This window comes from Sparus aurata, chromosome 5, assembly GCF_900880675.1.
Source record: "Sparus aurata chromosome 5, fSpaAur1.1, whole genome shotgun sequence".
Taxonomy (NCBI): domain Eukaryota; kingdom Metazoa; phylum Chordata; class Actinopteri; order Spariformes; family Sparidae; genus Sparus; species Sparus aurata.
Window position 1 is genome coordinate 92,837 of NC_044191.1, and position 12,466 is coordinate 105,302.

At 40.4% G+C, this 12,466-nt stretch overlaps 1 protein-coding gene and 1 long non-coding RNA gene across 3 annotated transcripts in view; one reads left to right on the forward strand and one right to left on the reverse strand.

Annotated features, from left to right (window-relative positions):
• The window catches only part of abca2 (ATP-binding cassette, sub-family A (ABC1), member 2), a 118,102-nt gene that overhangs the window by 24,763 nt on the left and 80,873 nt on the right, over window positions 1-12,466 (reverse strand). For both annotated transcript variants that reach the window (XM_030416483.1, XM_030416482.1), the window contains 7 exons: window positions 12,190-12,340; window positions 11,871-12,075; window positions 10,188-10,352; window positions 4,825-5,005; window positions 4,245-4,457; window positions 3,156-3,352; window positions 2,242-2,415 (listed from right to left, as the gene is read on the reverse strand). In XM_030416483.1, the coding sequence (XP_030272343.1) occupies window positions 2,242-2,415; window positions 3,156-3,352; window positions 4,245-4,457; window positions 4,825-5,005; window positions 10,188-10,352; window positions 11,871-12,075; window positions 12,190-12,340 (1,286 nt within the window). The remainder of the gene's footprint in view (window positions 1-2,241; window positions 2,416-3,155; window positions 3,353-4,244; window positions 4,458-4,824; window positions 5,006-10,187; window positions 10,353-11,870; window positions 12,076-12,189; window positions 12,341-12,466) is intronic.
• LOC115581426 (uncharacterized) lies at window positions 1,105-3,502 on the forward strand. Its single transcript, XR_003984037.1, has 3 exons — window positions 1,105-1,153; window positions 2,295-2,371; window positions 2,867-3,502. It is a non-coding gene; the product is annotated as an uncharacterized LOC115581426 (long non-coding RNA).

Consider the following 12,466-nt stretch of genomic DNA (forward strand, 5'->3'; position numbering starts at 1 on the left):
GGACCCAGAAGGAGAGGCTCTGGAAGAAGCACAGACTCTGTGGCTGCAGCAGGACATTTCAGAATGGTCAGTGTGGCTGAATAATGTTAGCTTGTTTGTATGTGTTGTTACAGTTACTACCATGTAGCTAATGGCTAACAACTAGCGAAAGCTGTGTTTGTCTCCAACACAGTCTCCAAACTCTTGGACACTGTTAGCATCGTCTCTGTCTCCAGTCTGCACATGTTTCCAGACTTTTTACTGTGACAACCAAGCTCCCTCGTAATTTTATTAACATTAAACTCGCTTCAAACGCCATTGCATAGCGGACCGAAGTGGAGCTAACTAGTTAGCCAATTTCCAGCTGACTTCACCATACTCATCGGAAACTGTAAATACTATCAAACCGCGGCGACACTTATCGGTGGCTCGGGTGCAGTTGCTGGGTCCTGTATGGTTGGGACTGATACTTGTGGTAAGCCAATGTAAGTGGTAAGCACACACATACAAGCTAACACGATCAGCAGCCGGCATGTTGTCCTTAAAAATGAAACACAACCACTGTCTCGTCTGTTCTTTTGTAGCTGGGACAGAATATAGGCACTTATGTTGATTATTACAACCAACAACAGAGCAATTGTGTCGGGGTTCGCACTTTGAGATGGACAGATGATGGCCCAGTCGGCAAACTTTAGTATGGTGATTTTTTATTTACACCAAAACCGAAGATAAATACCCACAGGTGGCAATGCAAAGTGTCAGGAATATTTACAATAGGATGACGAGCAAAAATATTTACAGGATTCACAGCAGCGATTAGGACCCACATGCCTCTCAGCCGAATGCTCCCCTCAAGTGAGCTGAGCTTCCTTTAAATACCCCCTTGGCCCCTCCCCCGGGCAAACCAATTATCACAGCACAGGGGTTTCAACACATAAACAGGGAAACAGAATACCCAAACACAAAAACCCCATTAACTTTCACTTCAGTATGTGGCACTAACAACCCTCCATATAACCTCAATTCCCCATACATTCATCATAAACCATAATATTGGTATAGTCCGCGGTCAGCTGACCCATTGAAGCGCGCCAACCAGCGCTATTTATGTTGCGATCCGGAACTGCCTCGGTTCGGGCCGTGAACCCGAGACAGACCTCTGCAGCAACAGCAGGTGAGCGTGTGTGTATGTGTATGTGTGTGTGTGTGTATGTGTATGTGTGTTGCGTAGGCGCCGAGTGTGCACCCTCGACGACCTACGGCGGGCAAACAGAGTTCAGGGAAATGGGAGAAAGTTTGTGTCACTGCTGGACTGCAAGATGCGGTCTGTGAGAAACAGTTTGGACGGAGCTTGGCTCCGCCGGAACAATGAGAGCGCAGCGTGCGCTCCCGGCACCGGCACTCTCTGAGAGAGAGAGAGCGCGCCGGTCAGGGAGTGACGGGCGTTCAAAGGCGCTCCGTCACAAATTGCGTGTCTAGCTCTGAGCGACAACGTTGCAAAACACTGCTGTCTCTCCGCTGGACACACCGAACTTCACCACGGGGGATGGACGCCCCCCTCTCTGATATCTCCTATCACCACGCAGTGGAGGCCAGCCTATGATAATGACTCCTTTCGTTACGTAAGGAACGAAAGGAGCATTTTTTATGATATGGGACCTTTAAACTGATATATCCTGTACCATACATTTTCAATAAATTTCAATACATTTGTTTCACTACAAACTCTGAGTACTTCTTCTACCACTGGCAATACTGTGTTATCAGAAAACATTTGATAAAGAAGCAGAAGTAGGAATTGTTTGAAATACAGTAAGTGTAGGTTGAGGATTTTCTTTGTCCTCAGAAGCAGGACTCTGGTTTGGTTTCATTACAGCCATCTAATAAGGTACTAACTGGCCGAACGACCCAGTAGATCAGACTGATGCAGTCAGCTAAATAACTAATCGGTTAGCACAAATATCTTATTAAATCATTTAATATCGTAATATAATTTCTTCCCCTTCGCTCCCCTGACCACTGACACATAAGTTTAGGTCCTCAGGTCTGGCTACCAAATAACTGACACACACCATGCAGTGTTGAATAAAAATATGTGCAACAGGTGACATTTGTCACATAAACCACCATAAATACAGAAATGTACGAATTATCTGAATTATTTAAATATGTTGATGATTTACAGTCCAATAGCCTTACTGGTGGGTAAGGTGAGAACACAAGCCACTCAGGATTCACACATATATATGTGTGTTCACACACCTCGGCCTTCACTCTGCTTTTTGACCAGTGTCAGTTTGTATCCGTCTCCATAGGTGCTCTTCAGGAAGAGAGGCGAGCCACAGCACTTGAGCTTCCCATGTGAGATGATGGCAATGCGATCTCCCAGAAGGTCAGCTTCATCCATATGGTGGGTGGACAACAGAATGGTGCGGCCTGGGGCAGAGGCAGAACACACATTCAAATACTCTCTATACAAATACAGCAGGTGGTCTTGCATGACAGTTAACGTCAAAACAAAAAAAGGCAGGAAGTGTACTTTCACTGAATAGCTTGATATGGACTGTGCAATAACCACGATATAAAACCATGTCCAAGACATGTCCTGCAGTTTTCAACAACACAACAAGACAAAAACAGCACCTTGTATGCACTCTTGCGTTACGCGCTGTGTTGTTTATGTTTTTGTAGAGGTTTTTAGAAGGTGAAATATTCTCCATTTTTCCTTTAGTTACAATAGCTCACCCAGTTGCACACGAAGCAGTGCCCCACAGGCGCACCATGCTGTGTGCCCAACACACATTTCCAAACATTTTTGAAGCAGCTGCATCTGTGGTGATGAGACTTGGTGTGATCAAGGTCTAAATGTTTCTTCGTCTTTATGCAGAGTACGACCACAGGCGGCCTTGTCCTCTGCAATTAAGACCAAGCCAAGGAATTCTTTGATATGCAAAGATGTTGGGTTACTGAGGGACATGTTTTATACAGCAGATGCCTGAAGTTAAAGCAGTTTTGCTGAAGCAAGCGCTGATAGTAACAAGACAAAAAAATCTATGTCTCTTAGTGGGCTACAACTTTCTTTTCTTCAAAACTAAAACAGATTGCAATGAGAAATTTTGAAAATAGTTTCTGGAGCATGATGCAAAATTCTCCTCTAGTATTAAGCCTCCACTCACCCTGTTTATACTTGAGGATGAGGTCCCAGATGGCCCTGCGAGCGTAGGGATCAACGCCTGCCGTGGGTTCGTCCAGGATGACAGCCCTGGAGCCGCCAACAAAGGCGATGGCCACAGACAGCTTCCTCTTCATCCCACCGGACAACGTCTGCACTAAGCTATGGCGTTTGTTTGATAACTCCAGGTCAACAATCATCCTGGTGACACACACAAACACACACAGAGCAAAGCAATGTGTTTATCGCTGGAGAGATGATACAAACATCCATATCAGTGTCTATGACTATAGCTGTACAACTTCAGTATAACCTGTTATCTGCACCATTAAAGCTAATACAATGAAGTCAGTATAATGTACATTTCATCAGTGCAACATGGTGTCATGTCTCCCAGTTTTTCTGTTTAACAGAGAAATCTTCATTCACTCAGTAATCCAGATTATTTAATATATTCCATTGAGCTTCAACTACAGTAGTTTACAGTAAAAATGTGAACGTGAAAGCAACAGGAAATAATGAATGAATGAAAGTGAGTTTGTGTTAGAAAAGTGAAACAGAGCAGCAGAGTGGTGAGGATACATTGACCCTTGTAGTGCTGATTCAATGTTTGCTTCATAAATGATTTTATGAAGAAAACATGTAAAAAATGTTTTTTTTGAATGAATAAACAGGGGAACACAAAAGAGACCTTGTTTTCTTATAAAGGCATCTGATGTAAAGCAGAGTAATGGAAGTGAAAATAATTTGTGTGGCCCCAAAGCATTACAATGAATGCATGAATTATATTTTAATAATTCCATTCCAATACAAACATTCAATACTGTGCCCCCCCTAAAAATTGCTGGCAGGTTAGGAATGACAGCTTGTAGAAAGATACTGGTTGTGAGGCAACTACTGGTACCTCTCGAGTTCTGCATGGATCATGTTCTGTCATCAATGGTAGTTAAGTATTATGGAGGACAACTCAGCATATATAGTGTATAATAATAATGATAATAATAATAACAATAATAATGTTTTATTATATCCGTCTGAATGCCACAAGCAAATGACTGAAGGATTAAGTGAAATGCAGTGCTCTTGTACTGACTTGTCCATCTCCTTGCGTATGTCTTCTTCAGCCATGCCTTTGAGTCTGGAGTAGAACCACAGATGCTCCTCCACGCTCAGCTTGTCAAAAAGGACATTGTGCTGTGGACACATGCCAAGGTTCTGACGTATGCGCTCCATCTCCGTGCGGATGTCATGACCATATATGGTGGCAGAGCCCGATGTGGGCGGAAACAAGCCTGTCAGGATGGACCTATCACAATTCAGTGTAGGCAGTCAATAGAAGTAGCATTGGTATCAGGTAATTCAAGCAAGATCTGTATGTTGCATGCATCAATATCATGGACCTCTGCATCATTCAGACAGACAGGTGTAACAACTAATTCACTGACTGAATTCTGAAAACATTGTACTAGTGTAATCAGTGTATATAAGGTGGGATGGCATGTCTTTAAAGAGAAGTTTAACGGGGTACGCCAGCTGATGAATAAAACTATAGGATGGTCACATCACAGTTGGATAACATTAACAGTCTTTTTTATATAAGCGTATTTCAGATCGACACTGATCTTCAGAGTTTACTTGTATCATGCACAAATAGACACACTAGTCCTCCTCACATGGTAGTGGTCTTTCCAGCCCCGTTGTGTCCCAGGAAGGAGACCACCTGGTTTTCATGGAGGTTGAGGCTCAGTTTGTTGAGAGCCAGTTTGCTGCCAGTCTTGTACACCTTGGTCAGTTTATCTATACACACCACCAATGGCAGGTGGCTCGGCTCCTCCTCTATGCCCCGCATCTCCTCTGGGGTTGGAGGAGAAATGAGAAAGGGAGAAATAAGTGGTGTAGGACGATATTTCTTAAACATAAAAATAGATATAAAGAAACTTCCACCTCTCTCACTCACTATGATTTTAGTTTTAGTTTTAATAGCACTATCTCTTACATGATCATTTTGTGGTCACTTACATGCTAGACTAGAGTGTGTACGTTCACACACACACACATATATTATTCAGAATGGTCAAAAGGGTTATATGACACAGAGCATAGATGTAGTCATTCCACTTGGTCCCCTGTCACAGCCAATTTAATTTCATCCCCCCAATGGAATTGAATGGAACTTAGTTTGTTGTGCTCGTAAAATAATGTTCCTGTTGATTTTCCAGACTTCACTGTGGACTGATCCCACTGGAACTACTTTCTACTCAGTCCCTCCAGAAAAACGCGTCTATTAGTAGTATGTAAATTTACGTTGCAGTAAGAGATTGCACTTTGTGCATTGGAAGCACTTATTTTAACAGATGATGTCTGTTTTGTACAGCTACCTCTGTAAAACAGGAAGCACATTTTATTTTTTTATATTTTATTTATTCATTCATTCATTCTCTTCATTGTAGCATATTCCCTTTGTAAAGCTACAGAACTTGTTTGACTCATCAATGTTTTGTAAGTTTGAGCCATGTGTTTATTAAGGTCTGAAATAAAACAAGCTGAGAACTTAAATATTCCCAGCACTTTCTGTGATGTAGTATGCTGCTTATCATAGGAAATAACAAGAAATGACTCTTACATTAACCCTTGAGGCACCTTTAAAATGAACATACAAGTTTTAACCTCGGGACCCAAAATGGTCCCTCATAAAAGTGTACTAAAAATGTCATATATAAAAACTTTTTTTTCACTTTTATCGCATCAAATCTCTTCAACAACTTCAGATCTAACCATAGATATAAAGTTTTTATGATTTTGTTATGTTTTTCTATGTTTTTATGCCCTTTTAATCATAAAAACACCAGAGTTTTCTCAATAAGAAAAACAGAAAATTTGAATATTTCCAAAAATAAGGTTCAAAGTAGAATATTTAGTATGAGGTTATTAGAGCCTTGACTAGGTCCATAATTGATAACAACATAGCTTTTGATGCATTATTATTTTTGGAGTAATGAGAGTTTATTCAACAAACTAACAAGTTTTAACCTCGGGACCCAAAATGGTCCCTCATTAAATTGTAATAAAAATGTCATAAAAAAAAAGAATTTCTTTTACTTTCACCGCATCACATCTTTTCAACAACTTCAGACCTAACCATAGATATAAAGTTTTTTTATATTTTTTAATGTTTTTTTTATGTTTTCATGCCCTTTTTGTCATAAAACACCTGATTTTTATCAATGAGAAAAACACAAAATATTAATATTTTCCCAAAACAAGGTTCAAAGTGGAATATTTAGTATGAGGTTATTAGAGCCTTGACTAGGTCCATAATTGATAACAACATTGATTTTGATGCATTATTATTTTTGGAGCAATGACAGTTTTTTATACAAACTTACAAGTTTTAACCTCGGGACCCAAAATGGTCCCTCATTAAATGGTCATAAAAATGTCAAATATAAATATTTTTTTTCACTTTCACTGCATCAAATCTTTTCAACAACTTCAGACCTAACCATAGATATAAAGTTTTTTTATATTTTTTTTCATTTTTTTATGCCCTTTTTGTCATAAAACACCTGATTTTATCAATGAGAAAAACAAAAAATATGAATATTTTCCAAAAATAAAGTGCAAAGTGGAATATTTAGGATGAGGTTATTAGAGCCTTGACTGGGTCCATAATTGATAACAACATTGATTTTGATGCATTATTATTTTTGGAGCAATGACAGTTTTTTATACAAACTTACAAGTTTTAACCTCGGGACCCAAAATGGTACCTCATTAAATTGTAATAAAAATGTCATATATAAATATTTTTTTTCACTTTCACTGCATCAAATCTTTTCAACAACTTCAGACCTAACCATAGATATAAAGGTTTTTATATTTTTATTCTTTTTTTTCATATTTTTATGCCCTTTATGTCATAAAACACCTGATTTTATCAATGAGAAAAACACAAAATATGAATATTGTCCAAAAATAAAGTACAAAGTGGAATATTTAGGATGAGCTCATTAGAGCCTTGACTGGGTCAATAATTGATAACAACACTGATTTGGATACATTATTATTTTTGGTCTAGGTGGTCCAAAGCCCCTTTGCATCTGTTGTAATCCAGGATGATCTGAGGTTTTGGTTTTCCAGATTCCTGGACTTGTGGCTCCCGATGTCTTGACTTCAAGACAAGAACATTCTTGTCTTGACTTCAAGACAAGAACATTCTTGCCTTTCTTCAGGACATAAGAAACAGCAGTCCTGTTGCGGGTGATTGCAAACACAGAGTAAAGCACCTCTCTGTGTCTGATGTTGAGCAGCTGCAGGGGGAACTCAGGTTTACTGGACCTAACCACCAGGGCCATCCTCCTCTTCTGTAACTCATCAGCGAGAGGAAAAGATGTAAAAAAAAATGTTGGTGGTGACTGTGTGGCCCTCAAGCTCATCAGTGAGTTGAAGTACCACCTGCATCCCTTGGTTCTGCTCTCTAGGTGTTGAGGCAGGCTTCCCTGTATACACTTGGAGCCTCCAGGCATACGTGGTCTGCATGTCACAGAAAGTCCAAATCTTCAACCCATACTTTGCAGGTTTGGAGGGCATATACGGTCTGAATGAACAGCGGCCCCTAAAAGGGACCAGCTGTTCATCAGTGCATATGTCCCTCCCTGGGTTAAACAGCTCAGGGAGGCGGGTGCTCCATATCTGCTCCACAGGTCCTTGATCAGGGCCAGCTTGTCTCTCGTGCAGCGGTCTGGCCAGGACAGTCTGTCATCGAACCACACGGCTGATCTGCAAAAATCTCTTCTGGGACATTGTTGCAACAAAAATTGCACATCCCTTCTCATTGTCCCATTGTCTCATTGGTTGACTCATGCTGTGACCTGAACATGCCTGCTAATATCAGCAGCCCCAGGTAGGCCTGCAGCTCCTCCTCAATCAAATCTATCCATTCATTTACTGACCTCCTCCCTGCACGTTGGTGAAGTGCATAATTAGCTGCAGGATGTCCTCAGAGAAAAAAAGGTCAAATGCAGTCTCAGTGCTGCTGATTCTGGCAAGTGCGTAGTACGTCGGCCCTGCAGTCAAGATAGGAGGGGGAAAGAATGGCAGAGACTCTTTATGTGTGGGAGACCACAGGAGTTTCCCATGTTTGGTTCTCCATGGAGAAGTGTCATCCTCCATTGCCTCTTCACCCTCTTCTTCCTCCTCCTCCTCCACCACCTCTTCATCCTCGTCCTCCTCCAACGACCTCCAAGGACCTCCAAGGGCTCCAAGGACCCCTCTGTGCCTGGCAGGAGTTCCTCCCCTGATCCCTCCTGGTTTTCATATGAATCCTCACTGCTGGTAACATCTACCTCAGTGACATACTGCTCACTCTCACTGCAAGACTGCAGCAAGAGCCTCCTCTAGTTTCTCTTCATGGCTGGCTGCTGGAGAAATGACCAGCCAGACAAGGCTGCAAACTATTCTCACAGACTTCAAACATGCACCTGTGTAAACATGCTGTACCACACATCCAACAGGAGAGGTGGCTCTCTGCTGATCAACAAACAGCAAAAGCAAAAAGCAAACAGCTCATTTGGCCTTTGATTATTCAAATTTCACACACACACATGCGGACACACACACACACACACAAACACATACACACACACACACACATACACACTCTTTTATATCACTTCCATGAACTAAGACCATTTTTATGGTGTTCAGTGTTTTTATTGCCATGCATTTTGCAGAGTAAGAGAACCAGGCCTCCATTGAAACTGTATGTGATAAAGCTCTGCTGCCCCTGGGGGCTTGAGGGGGGTCATCAGACCTAAAACCTGTTTTCCCTGTATTTTGAAGGCAGAGGCTTAGATTTATTAGGTATTCATGGGAAAAGCATTATAATATGTCAGGAACACAGTATATCAAAAATATGTGGTTATAATGGGAGTCAATGTGTCCAAATCGGGCCTTAGGTGAAAGAGTGTAGGTACACATGCGAATCTCCTAATCTATACATCTTACAATAGAGGTGATCATGGAATTTTAAAAGTATTAATAAAAAACTAATCCTGGCCAAGTTTCATATAATTAGCATTTAAACTGACCGAGATATTGAGAATTAAAGACGTAAAAAAAGCAGAGTGTACACGTTTGGTACCCTAAGGTGCCTCAAGGGTTAAGGTAGTAGCCTGGTGAGAACAGGGTGTTGGGGGAATCACTTTTTTTTCTCTTTTTCATCAAACGGCAGTTTTTGTAAGTTCCCGCAATTTCATTGCATAAAATTGCATAAATATCCTGCATATTCCATCGCATTTTTTAAGAAAATGTGCCGCATAATCAAGGATTTCTGCCCGCAACAATCACAAAAAAACCCTGCATTTTTCTGGAAGGACTGTCTACTGAAGGATAAGTCTGTATAAAATCTGTTGACAAAGCATTGTGAGGATGGTCCAGAGCAACCGGGACAATGTTTAATCATTTAAATGTATTATTTTAATGCTACAAGCACAACAAAATCAATTTTATTAACCTTTAATAAATTGTTTTGCTCTGTTTTCAGTGTTTGCGCTGAGATAAGCTAACCAGCTGCAGCTCTCAGAAGGCAAAGCAAACAAACATATTTGGCTAGCCAATATGGGTGGGGTAAAAATTGCTTCAAATAGGAATAATGATCTTCGATGATTAGGAATCAATTTACATAATTCACAACATAAAAAATCTATTTTCTCAAAGTTTATATGGTGATCTTGATGGAGTGAAAAAGGAGGAACTCAACTGCAAGGGCAGCACTTGCACATTCTATAGTACAAGTAGGTTTTGAATCAAGAATCCATTTTGAATAGAATCGGAGACCTAAGAATCAGACTGTATAGAGTCTGCCAAAGATTCACACCTCTATGGGTTAATAATTGTGATATAAACAAAAATGTTTTAAGTCAGAAGTTAAATAATAAATTAGAGTAAGAGGAGAGTGTGTTTATGCAGAAAAAGAAAATCTGCATATAAGCGATACATGGTCGATGGTAGATGCTAAATGATCAATTGTCTGTACCAGTCTTCCGCTGGTCCATCGCACAAGCCTGATCTTCCTCCATCACACTGAGCCTGGCAGAACTGCCTCCACACCATGGCCAATCCCAGGTCTCAGAGCGTCCACTGCCTGACCAATATGACCTCTGGAGAGGGAAGTACCATGGGCGGGGCAGCCCATACATTCCTGTAAGAGAGGAAAAACACATTTGCTCTAAGCTACAGCATGAGAGGAAGAATAGAGACCACCAGTTTATTTTAAGTGCTCCCTGAACAAGAACAGTATTGAAGTGTAACGAGTACTGAGATCTTGTATTAGCAAGCAATATATAGCAATAACACAGTGTATAAATACTATACTTGAGTAAATGTACAAAAGTATTTGCATTAAATTATTTAAGTACTACTGATGCAGAATGGCATATTTCAGAATAATGACTATGATACTGTAGTGGAAACAGCTCAGCAGGATTGCATTCCATGGGCATGTCATCATAGGTACATTCAAACAAACTGTTTTTTCCTTCTGGATCGCATCATTGATACTGCGATCCAGAAGGGAAAGGCTTTCCCACTTCCAAGGAAAAACTGCTTTTAACATTTCAAACTAATTTACAATACAGGTCTGGTAGGATTACATTGGCCAAAAGACAACTGTCACACCCACAGGACAGAGATGAAACCTGTCCTGCTGTCGGGAAAATTCAGACCTCATCTTTGAATTGGTATTGACTGTTTGGTTATTGGTTGTGATCACTGACATCAAACGGATGGCAGGTGACACCCTAGTGTGAATTTCTATCCCTATCAGCCCTGACACAAGCAAATGGGACTTTGAAATTTACCCACTTTTCTTTACAGGGGAGTCTGAGCAGTCAAGTAGGATCATAAATCGTCCTGCATTCCAAATAAAAATAATATCAAATGCTTCTACCTCTGCAGTACCCTTTAAAATCTGCATGAAGTGACTGTTTTTTTCATTTGTTGTTGTTCTAACACTTTCCAAGCCTGAGTCATTTACTTAAGGTTTTTACTGCTACATGGTAGTACTGCCATCTACTGACCATGTTTGTGTAATTACTTCCATATTGCTACATGTGTAAGATGAGTAATCAGGACATGTCTTTTTGCAATTAGTGAAAGAAATTCTATAGAATCCTGATTTTGGTTAGCATTGTATTTACAAATGATTTACTCTTTGTTTTAATGTTATTTGCATGAAAGTTAATGTTCTTCATGATAATTTCCAAGAGGAAGAGGAATTCACTCATATAAATGTTGTATTTCTTTGTTTCTGTCCCCGTCTGTTTATGTACTCCCAGTTCACATGCTTATTTTCACTATTTTACTGGGTCACAGTGGATGTCATATGTCTTAAGAGAAGTTGCTCACACATTATTTCGTTATTTCGTTATTTCTTGTAACTTTATATTTTTCACTGCATCGATCGATTTCTTTTGAGTCCTTCAACTTTTAAGTTTCTTCCAGAACGAAGTTCTGTTTAATTTGTCTTACCAAGTTAAGTATTGTGACCTGACGGAAATGTGAACTTCAATTTGAAATTCTCTCGTACTAAGTTAACTAAGGGGAATTGATCGGCCGACGAAGCATCCTTCAAACTAACTGAGTGACAAACTGCTCTATTCTATCTGAAAATATATATAACAACAGGAGGGTGAGGATCGGGAAAGTAATGATTTCATACCTGGATGCACGGCCTCTATGTACCAGGTGAGCACACCATAAACACCAGCATCGATAATAAGCATCATCATGGATAGGCCCAGATTAAAGTCATCGCCTTCTACTGGTGACTGGCTGATGGTCCGCCACTGGATGCCAACACCTGCTACCTCATACAGCGCAAAGTACTTGGAGCCAAGACCGAAAGCTGTGGTGGACATCAGAGACTGTAGGAGACACAAGAAGCGGTGATTACTCACCTAGTATCATCTGTGTTATTTATAATAATATAAGTGGCACATTGAACATGAAAAAGTTTGAAAAAAGAGAAAAGGCCTTACTGCGATGCACTTCTCAAAGGCAGTGATCTTATCATGGGCCACCTCCTCCCTAATGGCCACATACATGTAGGGTACATAGCTGAGGAAATAAATGATTCCTCCACAGGCTGAAGCTAGCTTGGCCTTAGAGTAGATTACTGACACCAAAAAGCTGGAAAACAAAGGGAAGTTACATTAGATTCTTCATCATGTAGTTTCATGAAATTAAATTCAAGTCAAAATTAGCAATCCCTCGACAAAGGCTTGAACTACACTAAGTACTGTGCCTGAATGCATC